General features: G+C 47.6%; 1 protein-coding gene across 1 annotated transcript; it reads left to right on the plus strand.

The window, feature by feature from the left end:
* Nucleotides 1-377: 377 nt before the first annotated feature.
* Nucleotides 378-17,359, plus strand: DHX58 (DExH-box helicase 58). Its single transcript, XM_044004256.1, has 13 exons — nucleotides 378-424; nucleotides 794-969; nucleotides 2,141-2,342; nucleotides 2,618-2,808; nucleotides 9,923-10,039; nucleotides 12,258-12,384; nucleotides 12,525-12,716; nucleotides 13,009-13,265; nucleotides 13,650-13,799; nucleotides 14,273-14,434; nucleotides 15,753-15,943; nucleotides 16,206-16,302; nucleotides 17,003-17,359. Exons 2-13 carry the CDS (start codon nucleotides 802-804, stop codon nucleotides 17,174-17,176), a joined length of 2,028 nt encoding a protein of 675 aa, XP_043860191.1. The 5' UTR covers nucleotides 378-424; nucleotides 794-801; the 3' UTR covers nucleotides 17,177-17,359.
* Nucleotides 17,360-18,475: the final 1,116 nt, after the last annotated feature.

Consider the following 18,475-nt stretch of genomic DNA (forward strand, 5'->3'; position numbering starts at 1 on the left):
CCAACAAGGCTAATGGGGTTGAAACTTGACCTGAGCAGTGGGAGGTGCAGAAGCTCCGCCCATTTTGTTTCTGAATTCAGGCCCGGAGTTGGGGACTTTTGGGGAGGCGAAGCTGAGTTGGTGATGGGGGTGGTCCCTAGGTTAGCAGATACAGTATTTGGGTCCCCGGGTCAGCTCTTGTTCCTAGAGAAGGACAGAGTGAGGACCAGAGGAGGCAGGTGTCCTCCACCTCCCTGCTTTCCCAGTGCAGGGACCAGGGACCGGCAACCGGCTCCGCCAAGCTGTCCCCGCCCCCCCTCGAGCCTCTAACCAATGACTGTGGCCAGCTCCTCTCGGTGTCGAGTTTCACTTTCAAGTTTTCATTTCCCGAGCTGGGGGAATGGGGCTGGTGTGAGGGCTGTCAGTCCTATCCTCGGAGGCTCAGGTAGTGCACGGGGGACTGGTGCGGGGGGGCCCGGGACCCCTCTCCTTTGCAACAGAATCCAGAATCTCGGCTCCCAGGTCTGTATTCAGTCCCCGGCCCGGCCGCCAGTCCCCATGCTACCTGTGCAGCTTTGGGCAGAGGCAATGAATGCCCCACCACAGGGTGGCGGTCGCCTTGGAAGGAGCCCCGAGGAACTGGTTTTCCTGATACCCTCTCTCCATCCCTGGCCGGAGGGAGGAGTGGGGGAGGAGGCAGGCGAGACTGGAGGGACGAGGGCTGGGGGAGAGTTGGAGAGGTGGGCTGGGGTACCCTAAGTAATGCGGGATAGAGTCGGGCCGACCTCTCTCTCCCTCCCGTCCCTCACCTAAGCCCCAGGAATGGAGCTCCGGCCCTACCAGTGGGAGGTGATCCTTCCAGCCCTGGAGGGCAAGAACATCATTATATGGCTACCCACGGGCACAGGCAAGACCAGAGCTGCTGCATATGTGGCCAAGAGGCACCTGGAGACGGTGGACGGGGCGAAGGTGGCTGTGCTGGTCAACAAGGTGATGCCCCAGGACCCCCGACCCATCCGGGAACTCACCTGGATCCGTTATCAGGAGTCTCCGACTCCTCGGGCGCTGTCAGAAATTCTGCGCCCTCCCCACCCAGCCTGGGTCCCAAATCTGAATTCTGGTGCGCTGAACTACGGACCGGACATTTAAATGCCCCGACATAGCTTTGCAGGCTTAGGATCGTGTATATAGTCCATACACACACACCCCGCCCCACACCCATACATACATATATATGTGTGTGTGTGTGTGTGTGTGTGTGTGTGTGTGTGTGTGTGTGTGTGTGTGTGTGTATGTATATATGGGTGTGTCTGTTATACATACAGTTATCTAACAAATATTTATTGAGTGCCCATTGAATGGAAGGGCCTATCCTAAGCTTGGTGTCAGAATCTCAGAATCGGGCAGGGCGGGGCGTGGCCTATCCATTTTCCTGCCTCCCCACCTCTGTATTCCCTCTTCGTGTCCACTAGGTGGCTCTGTGGTTACAGGGCTGGACTTGGAGGCAGCATGACTTGAGTTCAGTTTTTGACTCAGATGCTTACTAGCCTGTGATTCCCCCTGTGCCTGTCACTTAGTCTCTGCTGCTTTAGTTTCCTTTTTTTTCCTTACAGAGGTAAATTGGAGTTAATAATAGCAGCACCTCTTTGTTGTGAGGATGAAATGAGATTTTTTTCTAATACTATATTATGTAATAAAATAGGCTAGATTTAAAGTATGCAAAGATCATATCTGGCACACCTTAAAGCACTATCTAAAAACTAGTATTTTTACTACTATTGCTGTTACTGTTCCTTCGACTACATAGCTTCCTATTATTGTACCCCACCCCTTTTCTTTGAAGGACTTTGTAGTGTAATGGATCAAGAAGACCTGGATTTTCCTCCCAGCTCCCAATTTACCGGGTGACCTTTAGCAAATCACTTGACCCCTCTAGTGATTTCTAAATCTGTGCAGTTTCTAAATCTGTAAAGCGTGAATCAATATTGGCACAGCCTGCCTCACATTGGAATCCTAAGGAAAGTCCTTTGCAATCCCTGGAGCACTATGGAGATGTGTTTTTCTTATTCCCATTTCCCACCTTGTCCCTCCTGCCCCCACCCCCGATTTTCCTGCTCCCATCACCATGTCTTCCTATCTTTGTAACTTCCACACTCCCAAGGTGCACCTGGTGACCCAGCACAAGGAAGAATTCAGTCATCTGTTGGACCCCAAATGGAATATTGCCACAGCGAGTGGGGACAGCGGGGTTCGGGCTGGCTTTGGACACATGTCCCGCACCAACGACCTTGTCATCTGCACTGCTGAGCTGCTTCGACTGGCCCTGATCAGTACCGAGGAAGAGGAGCATGTGGAACTCAGTGGTCAGTGAGAAGGGGAGAGGGGAGGATAGTGGACGAGCGGGACTGGAGGGACAGAAAGAGTTTGATATACTTCTGTTTGACTTTTATGCTGAAACTGCTCCTCTCCTTCCAGCCCCCTGGAGGCCAATGCCCCTTATAGGCAGAAAGGCCCCCTCCAAATCATTCCTTAGTCCCCTAATCCACGATGTCTCCCATTCTCAGCTGACTACTTCCCTAATCTCTTTCCTTCTCTCCTACCCTTTCCTCTGACACCCTTCCCCCATCCTCCACTTCAGCCTTCTCCCTCCTGATAGTTGATGAATGTCACCATACCCAAAAGGACTCTGTCTACAATGTCATTTTGAGCCTCTACCTGGAAAGAAAACTTCAGGGAGCCAGGGACCTGCCCCAAGTGCTTGGTCTCACAGCTTCGCCTGGAACTGGGGGAGCTTCTACCCTGGAGGGGGCAAAAAAACACATCCTACAGGTAGGTCAGTGTGCAGGGAAACCCTTTGGAGATACTCCCTTTAACAATGCCTCCTGGAAATGTCACCCACCCCCAGATATTCTAACCCCTCCCTTCAAGATCTGGGCATCCTTTTGGCATCCTTGACTTGGGATTCAGCCATTGAGAATTCCCTAAATCCTTTTCCTTCCATGCTTACCTTGCCAGCCAGGTCAATGCACCTTCTTCTCTAAAGACCCAATCCTGATCCGAAATCTCTCCCCCTTCTAGCATAATGTAGTGCGATTCAGACACCTCTGTCCAAATTCTGACCTTAATACTTATAGCTGTGTGACCTTGAGCAAGTAAATCACCTTCTCTGAACCTTACTTACATTATCTATAAAGTGGGTATAATTATACTACCTACCACAGAAGAGAATGTTCTATAGATGTGAGTAGATATGACGTATTTCATTGGATCAGTGAATTTATGAATGGCTACTCCTTCCATAGATAGAGATAGATGGGGCAGCTAGGTCAAGCAGTGGATGTAATGTTAGGCCTGAAGTCAGGAAGACCTGAATTCAAATCTTGTATGCGACACTCTGCAAGTCACTTAACCTCTGTTTGCCTCAGTTTCCTTATCTACAAACTAGGGATGATTTTAGTCCCTACCTTCCAGGAGGATCAAATGAGATAATAATTGTAAAGCACTTAGCACAAAGCCTGGCACATAATAGGTGCTATTTAAATGTTAGCTATTACTGCTATTAGAGATTGCATTCCAGGGGGCAGCTAGGTGGCACAGTGGATAAAGCACCAGCCCTGGAGGACCTGAGTTCAAATCCAGCCTCAGACACTTGACACTTACTAGCTGTGTGACCCTGGGCAAGTCACTTAACCCTCATTGCCCCGCCAAAAAAAAACAAAAAACAAAACAAAACAAAAGAGAGATTGCATTCCAATGTTACAAAGTGAGACCATTGTTGGTAGAGTTGTGAACTGATCCAACCATTCTGGGGAGCAATTTGGAACTATGCCCATAGAGTTATGGGACTGTAAAATGGATCATTTTGATTATTTTAAATTAAATTTTTTTGTATAAATAAAACCATGGCTTCTTGTAGCCAAGAACAGAAGAAATGCAAAAATTGGGGGAAAAAAGTTTCATGGACAGTCTCTCAGATAGGATGTAATTGGATTGGAACGTTGCTGTGGTATAGGAGATGATGAGTTGGTTGACTTGGAAAGACATGGAAAGACTTGGACTTGTGAAAGAAGATGTTATTCACCTTCAGAGAAACAGATGATGAGTGGAAATAAGTATAATAGGGTCTTAGTATGTGTATGAGTATATATGTGTATGTGTATAGATATCTATGTATATGCATATGTGTATATATGTGCATACATACACCTATACACATAAACATACATGTACACATATACATCCGCATGCATATACATGCTTAATTTTTGCCTTCTTTAGAAGGGTGAGGAGATGGGGGAAATAATAAAGTAAAAAGTACACAGCAGAGAACAAAAGAAGACTAAGACAGAAGGAAAGAAAAGCTGGGCAGATTTTAAAACATTGTGTTATTTATTATATAGGTTTTCTTGAAATGGACTTTATTGGGGCAGCTAGATGGCGCAGTGGTTAAAGCGCTGGCCCTGGATTCAGGAGTACCTGAGTTCAAATCCAGCCTCAGACACTTAACACTTACTAGCTGTGTGACCCTGGGCAAGTCACTTAACCCCTATTGCCCCGCAAAAAAAAAAAAAAAAAGAAAGAAATGGACTTTATTGTTTTATATTGGATCCTCTTCTATGTTCTTCTTTGTACATGGCAATGTTTTTTTTCTTTTGTCATTTTGTATTTGTTTAAAATGTTTATAATTTACCGAAAGGGGCAGCTAGATGGCGCAGTGGATGAAACACCAACCCTGAATTCAGGAGGACCTGAGTTCAAATCCGACCTCAGACACTTGACACTTACTAGCTGTGTGACCCTGGGCAAGTCACTCTACCATTTCCTTAAATAATCTGTATTGACCAATAAGTCTAGGCTCTTTAGGATAACCCCCTGTTTGACCTAGCCATTTGTTTAAAGCTTCGCTGTTGACTGAATTCATGTGGATGTCACCCATGGAGGGTCTTTGGATTCTATTCTCAGATCTTAGATGTTCTATAGGCTCTAGCTGGAAGAAAACTGCTTTTGGTTGATTCCATTTGACAAATCCAATGGTGTATACCCATCATAAGCCTTTACAGTTACCCAGTGATAGCTACTTGTTCCAGAAGAATCTTGCCATGTACCCTGAGAATGTCTACTGATCTTATTCATTCTTTTTATCAAGGAAGGATTTATCTTTCTATAGCTGCCTTAGAATATTAGACCCTGTGTTTCATTAATATTTTATGTGTTTTTGTTAGTGTTACTTCCCAGATTTGTTCTGATCCATTTTACAGTACTGAAAGCATACAGTTTTAAATATACACATATATACATACATATATGTCTCTGTATATATGTGTGTATATATATATATATATATTCACATATTTATTTATTTTGCTGGGCAATGAGGGTTAAGTGACTTGCCCAAGGTCACACAGTTAGTAAGTGTCAAGTGTCTGAGGTCGGATTTGAACTCATGTCCTCCTGACTCTGGGGCTGGTGCTTTATCCACTGTGCCACCTAGCCACCCCCTCACATATTTATTTATGTGTTTATTTATTTGTTTGTTTTCAGTTTCAAATTTTCTCCCTCCCTCTACAGCCTTTCCCCCTCACTGAGGAAGCAAGAAATATGATACCCATTATTTGTACAAAGTCACACAATATATTTCTGCATTAGCTGTGTTTCTGGGCCGAGGGAGGGGGTGGAGAGGAGCAAGAAAAATAAGGGAAAAAATATGCTTCAACCTGCATTCTAAGTTCATCAGTTCTCTATCAGTAGGTGGATAGCATTTTTTGTTATGAGTCCTTTGGACTTGTGGTGGATCATTGTATTTATTGGAGTTACTTAGTCTTTTCAAAAGTATACATTGGGGGCAGCTAGGTGGCACAGTGGATAGAGCACCAGCCCTGGATTCAGAAGGACCTGAGTTCAAATCTGGCCTCAGACACTTAACACTTACTGGCTGTGTGACCCTGGGCAAGTCACTTAACCCCAATTGCCTCACCAAAAAAAAAAAAAGTATACATTGACTGGTATTGTATACATATAAATTGCTTTAAATACACTTCTGTTGAGTTTTGATTTCAGGATGCCAGGAAGTTTCTTAACATATTCAGCCAGAGCTTTCTCCTTGATAGTTTTGAGTTGTCCAGAGAATAACAAGCTATTTTTAAAAGTTGCCTTCATCTGTTGGTTTAATTTGATCCTTAGATACAAGTTGGAAACCTTCAACATTTACTTTAGTACACATTAAGAATTTTACATTTATTATCATATTTTTATAGTGTCAGAGAAAGAGTCCACAAAATAAAGGACCAGTTTAATGTCTTTTTAGTGAAGTCAAATAGGCTAGTGTCATTTATGTATATCCAATAATTAGTAGGCTGTTTTGGTTCAATTCCCTCTTTAATTTGGAAGGCCTAATTAGTTCTGCTTAGGAGAGATAATAATGGACGTAAAGTTAGGAAGAACCATAATGGATTTAAACTGCCTCCCTGAAAAAAAACGGTTTTCATCAAATTTTCTTGACATTAATGTTTTGGCGGCATGTTTTAAGTAGAAAATAGTTTTCCATGTTGATATCAAGCACTCTAGCATTTTCACTATGTTGTTGTTGTTCAGTTTAAGTCATGTCCTCCACCTCTTCGTGACTCTGTTTGGGATTTTCTTGGCAAAGATACTTGAGTGGTTTCCATTTCCTTCTCCAGCTCCTTTTACAAATGAGGAGAGTGAGGCAAACAGGGTGAAGTGATTTGCCCAGGGGCACACAGCTAGTAAATGTCAGGCCAGATTTGAACTCAGAAAGATGAGTCTTCCTGACTCCAGGCCCAGTGCTTCTGTGCATTCTGATGCTACCTAGCTACCCTGTTCTCACTATACTCATCTTTTTTTCTTTTTTGGGGGGGTGGGGCAATGAAGGTTAAGTGACTTGCCCAGGGTCACACAGCTAGTAAGTGTGAAGTGTCTGAGGTCATATTTGAACTCAGATCCTCCTGAATCCAGGGCCGGTGCTTTATCCACTGCGCCACCTAGCTGCCCCCTATAATAGTGATTTTCAGTGAATCCTGGTTTATGGCATTTCTGTCAAAGTATGCTTGTGAGTGTTTTGTGTTTAGCATTTCTCTTGTGAATAGGAAATAAATACCTGTCCCCCCCCCCAAAAAAAAAAAAGGTAAAGAAAGCTGGCATAAAGTCCTTTATTAGAAATTCATGCACTGGGGCAGCTAGGTGGCGCAGTGGATAGAGCACTGGCCCTGGAGTCAGGAGGACCTGAGTTCAAATCTAGCCTCAGACACTTAACACTTACTAGCTGTGTGACCCTAGGCAAGTCACTTAACCCCCAATTGCCTCACAAAAAAAAAGAAAAGAAATTCATGCACTAATGTAGCGCTTATTACCCCTCCGCCTTTGATTGAATTGTTCTTCCATTTGTTATATTAATGGTGGGGGGCAAACTTTCTGTTTTGAGTTTGATCCAATTTGTGTTTTGATTGGGTTGGACTTCTTGTGTCCATGTAAACAACTAGAAATTATCCACATCTTCTTCAGGGGTTATTATATCTTTGCTTCTCCAGCTTCTTTGGTCAAGTTTTTGATTGATGTTGAGTTGTTTGTCTTGTACTTTTTGCTGCTTTGAGCCCTCATATATCCTGATTTTGTGTTCTTTGTGAGAAAGTTCTTTCCCATAAAATTCAGCATCAGAAACAGATCTGGTTTTATCTATGGGAAGGGCATTTAAAAAGAAGCCTTACTACCTGCCTTGCCGCTGCATCCTATGAAACCATGAGACCTTTCCGTCTGACTTGTAGCTGAAACCTCTATGTATTGTTCCCACTTTGAGGGCAGGGACCATCTGACTGTTCTATTTGCATCCCTGCTGTTTAGCACACTGCTTGCCATTCGGCAAAATCTGTTTTAAAATGATTTTACATTCATTCATTCATTCAATTGTCAATTAAGGGAATCTAGCATTTTTTATTTGCTTTTTAAACTTAATTTAATTTTTTTCAATTGATGGAAAGTGGCTATTTCATATGCCTCCCACCTTTTCTTCCTATCCACCATTGAAAAAGAAAGAAAAACAAAATCCTTGCAACAAATAAGCATAGTTAAGCAAAACTAAGTCCTGCATTGGCCATGTCCAAAAAAAAAAATACATGTTCTCCCCCCCAGCCCCCCCAAAAATACATGAGTCCATCTCTGTCAGGAGGTCAGGAGCCTGAGTCACTGTGTTAATCAGAGTATCCCTCCCACTCTTTGTAAAGATGGTGGTGAAACTAAAAGTTTGTTGTCAGCATCATTGCTTTAGGTTTGATGTAATCTACTTCTGCTCCCCTGGCTGGCCCTCTTCTCTTTCCTCCACCCAGAGACCACCAACAGGTTCTTAACCTTTTTTTTCCCATTTAAACCCTTCTTTCCCATCTGCCTTCCATGGTGAGAATTTATTTCGCTTGGGATAAACATCTCCCTTAATCTACTCTTCCCTCTACTTCCCTCTCTTCCCCTTTCCCCTTTTTCCTGTTTCCCTGTTGAGGAAAATGTATTTTTATATCCAGCTCTGTGTGTGTGTGTGTGTGTGTGTGTGTGTATTTCCTCCTTTGACCAATTCAGATGCAAGTGATGTTCAGGTGTTACCTGTTGCCCTAGCCTTTCTTCCTGGTTAGCATAGAGTTCCACTATATATGTATGAGATCACTTCCCCTACCTTTCTTCTTCCTCTTCCTGCCTCTTCTTTGCTTTTGCTTTATGGATTATTATCAACATAATCTTCATCATCTTTACCTTCATCATCTTCTTTTTCTTCCTCTCATTTCTTTTTCTTTTTTTTTTTTTTAAGTGAGGCAATTGGGGTTAAGTGACTTGCCTAGGGTCACACAGCTAGTAAGTGTTAAGTGTCTGAGGCCGGATTTGAACTCAGGTACTCCTGACTCCAGGGCCAGTGTTCTAGCCACTGTGCCACCTAGCTGCCCCCTTCCTCTCATTTCTTAAATGATGTTCAGACAGAAATAGTGCCAGGACAAGTTGCTATTCTCCTCTTAATGATTTAATACTGTGGTAAAGAAAAGTATCAGGAGCTGAGCTCCTCCTCTTCAGGCTCATTGCAAACACCCCCAGAACACCCTCAGTAGCAGACAGGATGATGGGGCTGACATTGTGCCTCATGCTGTTCCCACATCATGATTATACTGATGATCAGAAATTAAGAGAGGCAGTGTGGAGCAGTGAATAAATTGCTGGACCTGGACTCAGGAAGACCTGAGTTCAGATCTTGCCTCAGACACTTCCTAGCTGGGTGACCCTGGACAAGACCCTTGACCTCTCTGAACCTCAAATAATCGCAACTTGAAAGCATTTCTGACTTAGTTGGGGAAACAACATGTGTGCCTAGAAGCAAACTCTCTCTGTATATGTATACACAGATGTGTGTGCATGTACATGGATAGGTATGCATATAGAATATGTATACATATTAGAAACAGCGTTATGTTCACATGTATGTACACGTGTGTCTACACATACATGTACACTTACATGTTATATGCAAGTGTGGTGTGTTGTGTCATGTATGTGTGCATATGTGTGTCATTTGGAAGACATTTATAATTGGAAAACGATCATCTCTAATCTCTGTATCATTTGGAAGAGTGAGGCACTAGCAGCTGAGGGAAGGAGAAGATGTTAGGGAAGGTCTCAGGTGGTGTCTTGAATGACCTAGTGATTCTTGGAGGTGGACATGAGCAGGGAGTGCGCTCCTGGCATAGGAAACAGCCTGTACAAAGACATGGAGATTGGAAGCGAGATGTCCCACAGGAGGTACCGCGAGCAGCCAGCAGGCCGGTTCTACTGGAACGAACGAAAGGGAGCTGAATGTTATGTCTGAAAAGTTAAAGATGGGTTGCTGTTTGCTTGCGTAGAGAGCATTCCCATGCAGGTGAAGTGGCATTGACACGATCATTTTTATTTCCCCCTCTAGCTTTGCGCCAACCTGGACATCTGTCAAATCATGTCACCTCAGAAGCACTATGAACAGCTGGAGGAGCACAGTCCTCAGCCCTGCAAGCGTTATGACCTGAGCCAAGAACGGAACCCGGTGTGTGCACAGGGGAGGAGCTGGGGAGAGGAAAGGGGATGTGTTGTTTAAAGATAGGAGGCGGGGCAGCAAAAGTGATTTTCTGGGGCAGCCAGGTGGCGCAGTAGATAAAGCACCACCCCTGGATTCAGGAGGACCTGAGTTCAAATCAGCCTCAGACATTTGATACTTACTAGCTGTGTGACCCTGGGAAAGTCACTTAACCCACATTGCCCTGCCAAATGAATGAATGAATGAAGACAGGAGGCCCCCAGAGAGGTGGGCACATAACTTTGCATATATATGGACGTGAAAGTCCAGGACTCTTTCCGCTACACCACCCAGCGCTCTTGAAGACTCCGTAGTTATGATTAGAATAAAGAATACTTAGAAAGACTGAGACCATGTTCTGGAGGGGTCTGGTTCTTCTGGTGGCAAGAGTCCAAGGGTATGCTGGAGCTAGCTAATACCACTTGGGAGAACCAGTTATATAGTCATTTTGAGAATTTACACCTTGGAAATAAGCAACTGTTTGCAGATGAGGGCATGATCAATTGTTTTGTTGATTGTCTAGACTTAAGAAAGTGATGGAGCGGGGCAGCTAGGTGGCGCAGTGGATAGAGCACCAGCCCTGGAGTCAGGAGTACCTGAGTTCAAATCTGGCCTCAGACGCTACACTTACTAGCTGTGTGACCCTGGGCAAGTCACTTAACTCCAATTGCCTCACTAAAAAAAAAAAAAAAGTGATGGAGAAAATGTCAGTAATGCAAATTAAACCGAAAAGTGTATCTTGCTTATATTTCTCCCCCCCGGGAAAGTCAGTTGCTAAACAATTCCCAGCATACATGCTGGACACCCATGTGTTAGTCCAGGAAATAGTGTCCAGAGCCATCCCTGACCCCAGAACTATCGATGGTCCTTAAATAGCCCAGAGCTGGAAAACGTCAGGACCCAGCACCGTCAAGGACTATAGAGACGAGTCCCTTCATTACAGAGGAGGACATTGAGTCCCAGAGCTGGTAAAGGACTTGCCTGGGGGCTCATGTTGAATTAGTGGCAGAGCCCAGGTTTCCTGCTCCCCAACCCTGGGCTCTTTCTCTCACACATCTCTGCCTCTCTCAATCTTGCTGCCTCTCTGAATCTCTCTGAAAATCTCTCTGTCTCTCTCTGTCTCACACACACACACACACACACACACACACACACACACACACACACACACACACCATGTAGCCTCTTTCTTTTTTCTCTGTCAATATTGAAAGATGGAAACAGAAAGACAGAGACAGAGGCAAGGAGTAACTGAAAGACAGAGGACAGATAAAGAGAGAGTCAGTTATGTTTTACCTCTCCCCACCGCTTCTCCCAAGGGGTCAGGGTTGCTTCTAGAACCGAGACTAGGGGAGGCACATGGCTGCCCCGGCACAAGATGGATGGGTGCACTAGGGCAAGAGGCCCTGGGAAATACTGTTTTCTATAAATACAGACCTTTTGAAAAATTTGGGTTGATATCATTTGTTTTTGTCACCTTCATTTCCAAACATATCCCTCTCTCCCCCTCCCTTCCCCTCCACCCAGAGAGTCAGCCTTTATGACAGACGCCAAAGGGAGAAAGGTGAGGGGTGGAGCAGTCTAATAAGTCTAACCAGCTCATACATGGAGTCTGACAGTGTGTGCCACGTTCCATACCTGGAGCTGTCCATTTGTGCAAAGAAGGGATGGTAGAATGCCTCTGTGTGCGTGTGTGTGTTGCCTATAGAATATGAGCTCCTTGAGATATTGATTATTCTATTTTTGTCTGTCTTCCTAATTCCAGCACAGGAGAGGGCATACAGTGGGGCTTAATAAATACTGGCCAATTGATTGACGCTAGAAAATCCTGTCCTCCACGCACTGGGGCATTCATTTTATGTTTTGTGGTAATGGAATTGAGGCCTGCTTGTGACATATGCTAGCTGTGTGACCTTAGATGAATTACTTAACTTCTCTGCTGCTCTAGGTGACTCCTTAAGACTGAGTTTCAGAGCAAATGCTGATCACAATTTGTGAATGCCTACCTTTGGTTCTGGGTGACCTCCCAGGAGGGACTCAGTTTCTTTCTCCCAGTTCCTTTCTCTCTCTCTCATCCCAGTGTGGATGCGCCCCTTCCCTAGTCTGTGAGTAAATTTCCCTCTATGTGTGTTTGTGTTTTGGAGGGTGGGGACCCCTACTTACCTCCCTCCACTCCCTGCCCACCCAGGACCCATTTGGAGACCTGCTGAAGAAGGTCATGGATAAAATCCATGACAGACTCCAGATGCCAGACCTGAGCCGGGACTTTGGGAGCCAGAGATACGAGCAGCAGGTGGTGGAGCTGAGCAAGGAAGGTGAGAGAGAAGGCGAGGAGGCTGGGGCAGAGGCCTGGAGGGGAGGCCATCTCCACCACCACCATCACCACCTCCCCCACCTCCCCCTGGGCTGGAGCGCCCTCTGACCCGCACCTCTGTTTCTCCCTTGCTTGGGCCAGCAGTGGAGCAGGGCTTGCTCCAGCGGCGGGTGTTTGCTGTGCACCTGCGTCGGTACAATGACGCACTGCTCATCCACGGTGCCGTGCGGGCAGTGGACGCCCTGACCTTGCTGGGGAGCTTCTACGAGGAGGAGCGGATGACGAAGGTCGGGATCTTCTCTGCCGAGGTCTGGCTGCTGCGGCTGTTTGAAGGTGAGCGCAGGGATGGGGCAGGGGACAACCTTGCCCTGGCGGTGGGGGGTGGGGGGCGGCGGCCCTTCCCCCTTCAGGTCTCTGCAGCGCCCTGGACAGATGCCCCGGGGTGCTGGGGGTGGAAGAGGCAGACAGGTGCTCCGGGCTTCCATGCTCTGGGACAATCCCGGGAACAAGGGTGTGCCAGAAATCCCAGGAACTGGTCTCCCGTCCCCCACCCCGGTCTTCGCCCCTCTCAGACAGTTCATGCCCCCAGAGCCCTGAGGTGGCCTCCCCCAATTTCCCCTCACAGAGCACAAGGAAGCTCTGGCTTTATTGGCCAGTGACACCCGCTTTGAAAACCCAAAGCTGGAGGATCTGGAGCGGATTCTGCAGGAGCAGTTCAGCACCCCTGGGCCCTCCCGGGGCATCATATTTACCCGGACCCGCCAGAGTGCCCACGCTCTCTTCCTCTGGATCCAGGAGCAGCCCAGATTTGGGCAGCTGGGCATCAGGGCCCACGTGCTGACCGGGGCAGGACACAGTAGCCAGACCATCCACATGACCCAGGTGCACCCCTGTGTGTATGTGGGGGGAGAGGAATGGAGCCAAAGGAGAAATGAGGAAGGGGGAGGGGCTGAGAAGGGGGCACCGGAGAAAGCAATGGAGCCAGAGGGAGATAAGAGAGGCCCACAGTGACCAGGGAATACCAGAGGTTTAGAGGCCACTAGCAAGAGCTGGAAGGGGCACCAGGGGAGAGGGAGAGGGACTGGGAGGAAATGAGAAGAGAGGAAAGTAAAACTATGCTAGTGGGAGGGAGGAAGAGACACTGGGGCAGAGGGAGTCGAATTCATGGGGGAGTGAATGGCTTCAGTCAGGACAGGACCAGAAGAGCCAAGGATGTGAACAGCCGCTCCCAGCTTCCCCTCACCTCCTGAGTCTTCTGTCCCCCAGAGAGAGCAGCAGGAGGTGATCCAGAAATTCCGGGCTGGCACTCTGAACCTACTTGTGGCCACCAGTGTGGCCGAGGAGGGGCTGGACATCCCTCTGTGTAACATGATAGTACGCTACGGCCTCCTGACGAACGAAATCTCAATGATGCAGGTACCTTCTCTGACCCCAGAGCATCCCCTCTCCATCACCTGCCCGGCCCAGCCTCCACAAGATCTGCTTCCCCACAGATACTTCCTCAGGGTCTCAGCTTTGAAATCTTCTGCAGATGCCACAAAGATGCCTCTTCTGGGATCCCCTTCCTGTCTGGAACTTTCCTAATTGTCCCTCTCCCCACTCAGGCTCCTTGGGGATTCTTATACTGAAAGGGCCAAGCTGTAGTTAAGAATTATGGTGCCCTTTTCAGCTGGGAGTGTGGGGTGTGGGTGCGCTAAGAACATTCCACCTCAAGTAGGGTGGTTGGGGGAGCATGGCCAGCCAGTTCTCCCAGGGAGCCTCACCTGTGCTTTCACTTCACAGCCAACATTCCCTGACCTCCCTCCCACCCCACCCTGGTTATGGCTCATGGGATTGGTCACTCTGGGAGTCCCTTTGTCTCACCGTCAGCTCCCTGACTTCCTTCCCAGGCACGGGGTAGAGCCCGGGCAAGCCAGAGTGTGTACTCATTTGTGGCCACCCAAGGGAGTCGAGAGCTGCATCGGGAACGGACCAACGAGGTGCTGGAGTCCTTGATGAAGCAGGCCGTGTCGGAGATACAGAGGATGGATGAGACTGAATTCAGAGAGAAGGTCGGGACCAGACAGGGAGGTCACTCAGAGGGAGGGCTGGGAGGTGAAGGGTGATTGATTGAGGATGCAGATTCAAGTCTGCTTCGAGGCAGAGGACTTGTCCCATCAGGTGGTATTTTCTTTCCCTTCCCTTTTCTCTGCTTTTCTTGATCACCATCTATTGGCCTGAATTTCTAAGGGAAAGCCCCTTTATGTGTCAGTCAACAATAGTGTGTGATGTGTGTGATCTCAAGCTGCATTACAAGAGGAAGAAAGTCCAGACTGAGACAGGTGATTGACCTGCTGTGTTTTGCCCTGGTCAGATCGTATCCAGAGTAGTACGGTGTTCAGTTTTTCACACACACACACACTTTAGTGTTCTTTCCATTGGTTACTAGAATTAATGCCTCTGTCTCCAACCCACATACCCCACACCCCTTTCTTTGCCCCTGTGCCCGTCCTAGCCCCTAGACATGACCCCTCGGGTGTCTTCGCTGAATCTCTAGCTGGTGCTTTCCCTAGCAGGCTACAAGGAAGGGCTGGCACTGCTGTTGTCAGGCGAAGCCCACTTTGAGAACCCAAATCTGGAGACACTGCAGTGGATGCCTGGGGAGCAGGTTCCTACAGGCTAGGGATATTGACAAATTGGAACCCATCCTTGCAAGGACAACCAGGATTCAAAGATACAGGAGAATCAGTGAAGGAATTGGGGAAATTATTCCAAAGAAGAGTAGACCATTGGGAGAATGGATATGATAGCTGTCTTCAAGTATTTGAAAGGGGTAGAGGGATTAGACCAGCTCTGCCCCAGAAGGCAGAACCACAAGCAAGTATGGGCATTGCAAAGAGGGGATTTCATTCTCTATGGAGAAAACTTCCTAACGGTAAGAGCTATCTGAAAGTGGAATGGGCTGTCTTGAGAGGTGGCGAGGTGTCCGTCACCAGCTGGGGAAGAATGAGGAGCAAGAGGTGGAGGAGAGGGACCAGGAGGAGGGATAGTGGAAGAGAAGGGGACTGGCTAGGTTGAAATGATCTGGGGGGCAGCTAGGTGGCACAGTGAATAAAGCACTGGCTCTGGATTCAGGAGTACCTGGGTTCAAATCTGGCCTCAGACACTTGACACTTACTAGCTGTGTGACCCTGGGCAAGTCACTTAACCCTCACTGCCCTGCAAAAAAAAAAAAAAAAGAAAAAGAAATGATCTGGATACCCTGTAAATGAGATGAAGAGAAACTCATAATTGTGCCGGCCATTTCTCCTCTTGGGTGGGATCCACTCCTAAACTTGGGGCCCCATGATGCTGGCCCTCCCTCTATGTCTACCCTCTCCCTCACCTCAGATCCTGGCCCTGCAGCTGGAGGCTGTGAGCCAGCGCAGGGCCCAGGCCGCTAAGAAGTTGGGGCAGAGGACAGAGTTCCAAGCAGACACGGTGAGGCTTCTTTGTACCAACTGTGCTGAGCCTGTGGGCTATGGAAGTGACCTGCGGAAGGTGGAGGGCACACACCACGTCAATGTGAACCCCAATTTCACGTGAGACCTTGAGAGGCACTTTGGGGAAGGGAGGCTGCCTAGGGATGGGGAGCGGCATGGAGAGGAGTTAGAGATGGGCAAAGGTCAAGGGGGTACAGACTTGATGGTCTAGGAAGGCACCAGCGGGGTCCTTGACAGGGGAGGTGCCAGCCTGGAGCTGAAGAGTAGGTGAGGGAGAGCCTAGATCTTGGGAATGAGAGTGAGTTGTTGCGGGGCAGGAAGATAGGAGAGTTGTACTTAGCCCACTTGGTTACCTTATCAGCTTCTACTACAAGGCTTCCTTGAAACCTGTGACCATTGACCGAACCTTCAAGGATTGGCAACCCGGAGGTTCCATCAGCTGCAAGAAATGTGGAGAGGTAGGTGCAAGGGGGGACTCTACCCATTAGCTTCCTGTGGATTATGGGATGGATTATTTCCTCTTTCAGCTGTCCTGAACTGGGTAGAAGTTGGAGGATATGGAGAAGAGAGAATGAGAATATTTCTAGAGACAGCTCAGGATAGTGAAAGGCCAGCTAGGTGACACAGTGGCTAGAAGGCCAAACTCATCTGTCTGAGTTCAAATTTGGCCTCAAATACTTACTGGCTATGTGACCCTGACCAAGTCACTTCACCTTGTTTGTCTCAGTTTCTTCATCTGTAAAATGAACTGGAGAAGGAAATGGAAAACCACGTCAGTAGCTTGCCAGGAAAACCCCAAATTGGATCGTGAAGAGTCAACATGACTGAAAAAGAACAGCTTTAGGATAGTAAAAAGAGACAGGATTTAGAATTAGAGGATGAACTTTGCCACTTACTGCCTATGTGACCTTGGGAAAGTCACCTAACCTGTGGGCCCAAGTTTTCTCATTTATAAAACGACAAAAAAGGTGGTTGTTAAAGGCGTTTTCAACTCTACATCCTCTGATCCATCCCTGCCTTGAGAGAGCCAAAGGGCTAATGGAGAAACTGAGCCCTGACCTCTTTCCTAAATCATCCCCTAATCTCACACTCATACACACACACACACACACACACACACACACACACACACACACACCTGTCCTACTATGCCCACAGGTATGGGGTCTGGAGATGATCTATAAGTCAGTAAAACTGCCTGCCCTGAAAATTCGGAGCCTGGTGTTAGAGACCCCCAGAGGGCGGCGAAAGGTGAAACAGTGGTCCAAGGTACCCTTCCAGGTGGCTGACTTGGACTACGTCCGGGACTGTGACTTCCAACTGACTAAATAAATAACCAGCTAAAGGTGGCCTCAACTCGCCAACCATTGTCCAGGGACTTACCCCCGCCCCCGCCCCCACTTACTTGAGGGGCTGGGGGCTGGAGGGAGACCTGAGACCTGCATCAGTATATGTCTGTCTGAACAGCCTTATTTATCAGCTCAAACCCTCCTCTCTCTTCGTTTATTATGAATAAATGACTGTTTTCTTACTGTAGCAGCTGGACTTCTCTCTCTGGGCTGCTGGGGGAATCTGGGCAGGACTTTGGGGTAGGGGAGATGGAGAGAAAAGACAACATGGAGGACTAGGCCCGATCTCATCTCTCCTGTCTCCTAACATGGTGACCTTGGAAATGTCACTTTCTCCCCCTAGGCCTCCGTTTCCTTCTCTGTAAAATGAGGGGGTTGAAATAGATGATGACTGAGTGTCCTTCTGCCTCTAAATCCTGCCATGGATCGGAGCTGGTATTGGGGAGGGGAGCAGGGAAGGGAGACAATGTGGTGTCATCATGGGAAGAGCCTTACACTGGAAATCAAGAGACCCGGTTTTGAATTCCTGCTTGGACACACACTGGCTCTGAGACTGATCGGTCAGTCGGCTTGAATCATCTCCAAGCTTCTCTTTCTGCAGATGTTTAAAGGGGGATAAGATCGTCGGCGTTGCCTCCATCACAGGCTGGAAGCTTACAATTATTTAGGAATTTCTTTGCAAACCCTGCCATTTTCCTGAGGGCCACCAGAGGGCAGTGCCTCCCTCCCCCAGCCTAGAGCCTGGCAGGTTCCTAAGCCCACTTCCAATGAGTCACCAGCTGTCTCCTTGCCCCCCTCGCCTCCTGGCCCTCCATCAGCTGGAGCATCACAGTGTGGGCGCCTTTCTGTCCAGTCACTGAGGGGCATGAAGCAGCTGGACTGACCCGTTGCTGGCATAGTTGGGGGAATGTTTTCGTTGTTGTTTAGTCATTTCCAGTTGTGTCCAACTCTTCGTAACCCCATTTGGGTTTTTTTTGGCAAAGATACTGGAGGGGCTGGCCATTTCCTTCTCCAGTTCCTTTTTTTTTTAGTGAGGCAATTGGGGTTAAGTGACTTGCCCAGGGTCACACAGCTAGTAAGTGTTAAGTGTCTGAGGCTGGATTTGAACTCAGGTGCTCTATCTACTACACCACCTAGCTGCCCCTCCAGCTCCTTTTACAGATGAGGAAACTGAGGCAAACAAGGTGAAGCGACTTGCCCAACGTCACACAGCTGGTAAGTATCTGAAGTCACATTTGAACTCAAGATGAGCCTGGGGGCAACTAGGTGGCACAGTGGATAG

The sequence above is a fragment of the Dromiciops gliroides genome, chromosome 4 (genome assembly GCF_019393635.1).
Source record: "Dromiciops gliroides isolate mDroGli1 chromosome 4, mDroGli1.pri, whole genome shotgun sequence".
NCBI classification, from domain to species: domain Eukaryota; kingdom Metazoa; phylum Chordata; class Mammalia; order Microbiotheria; family Microbiotheriidae; genus Dromiciops; species Dromiciops gliroides.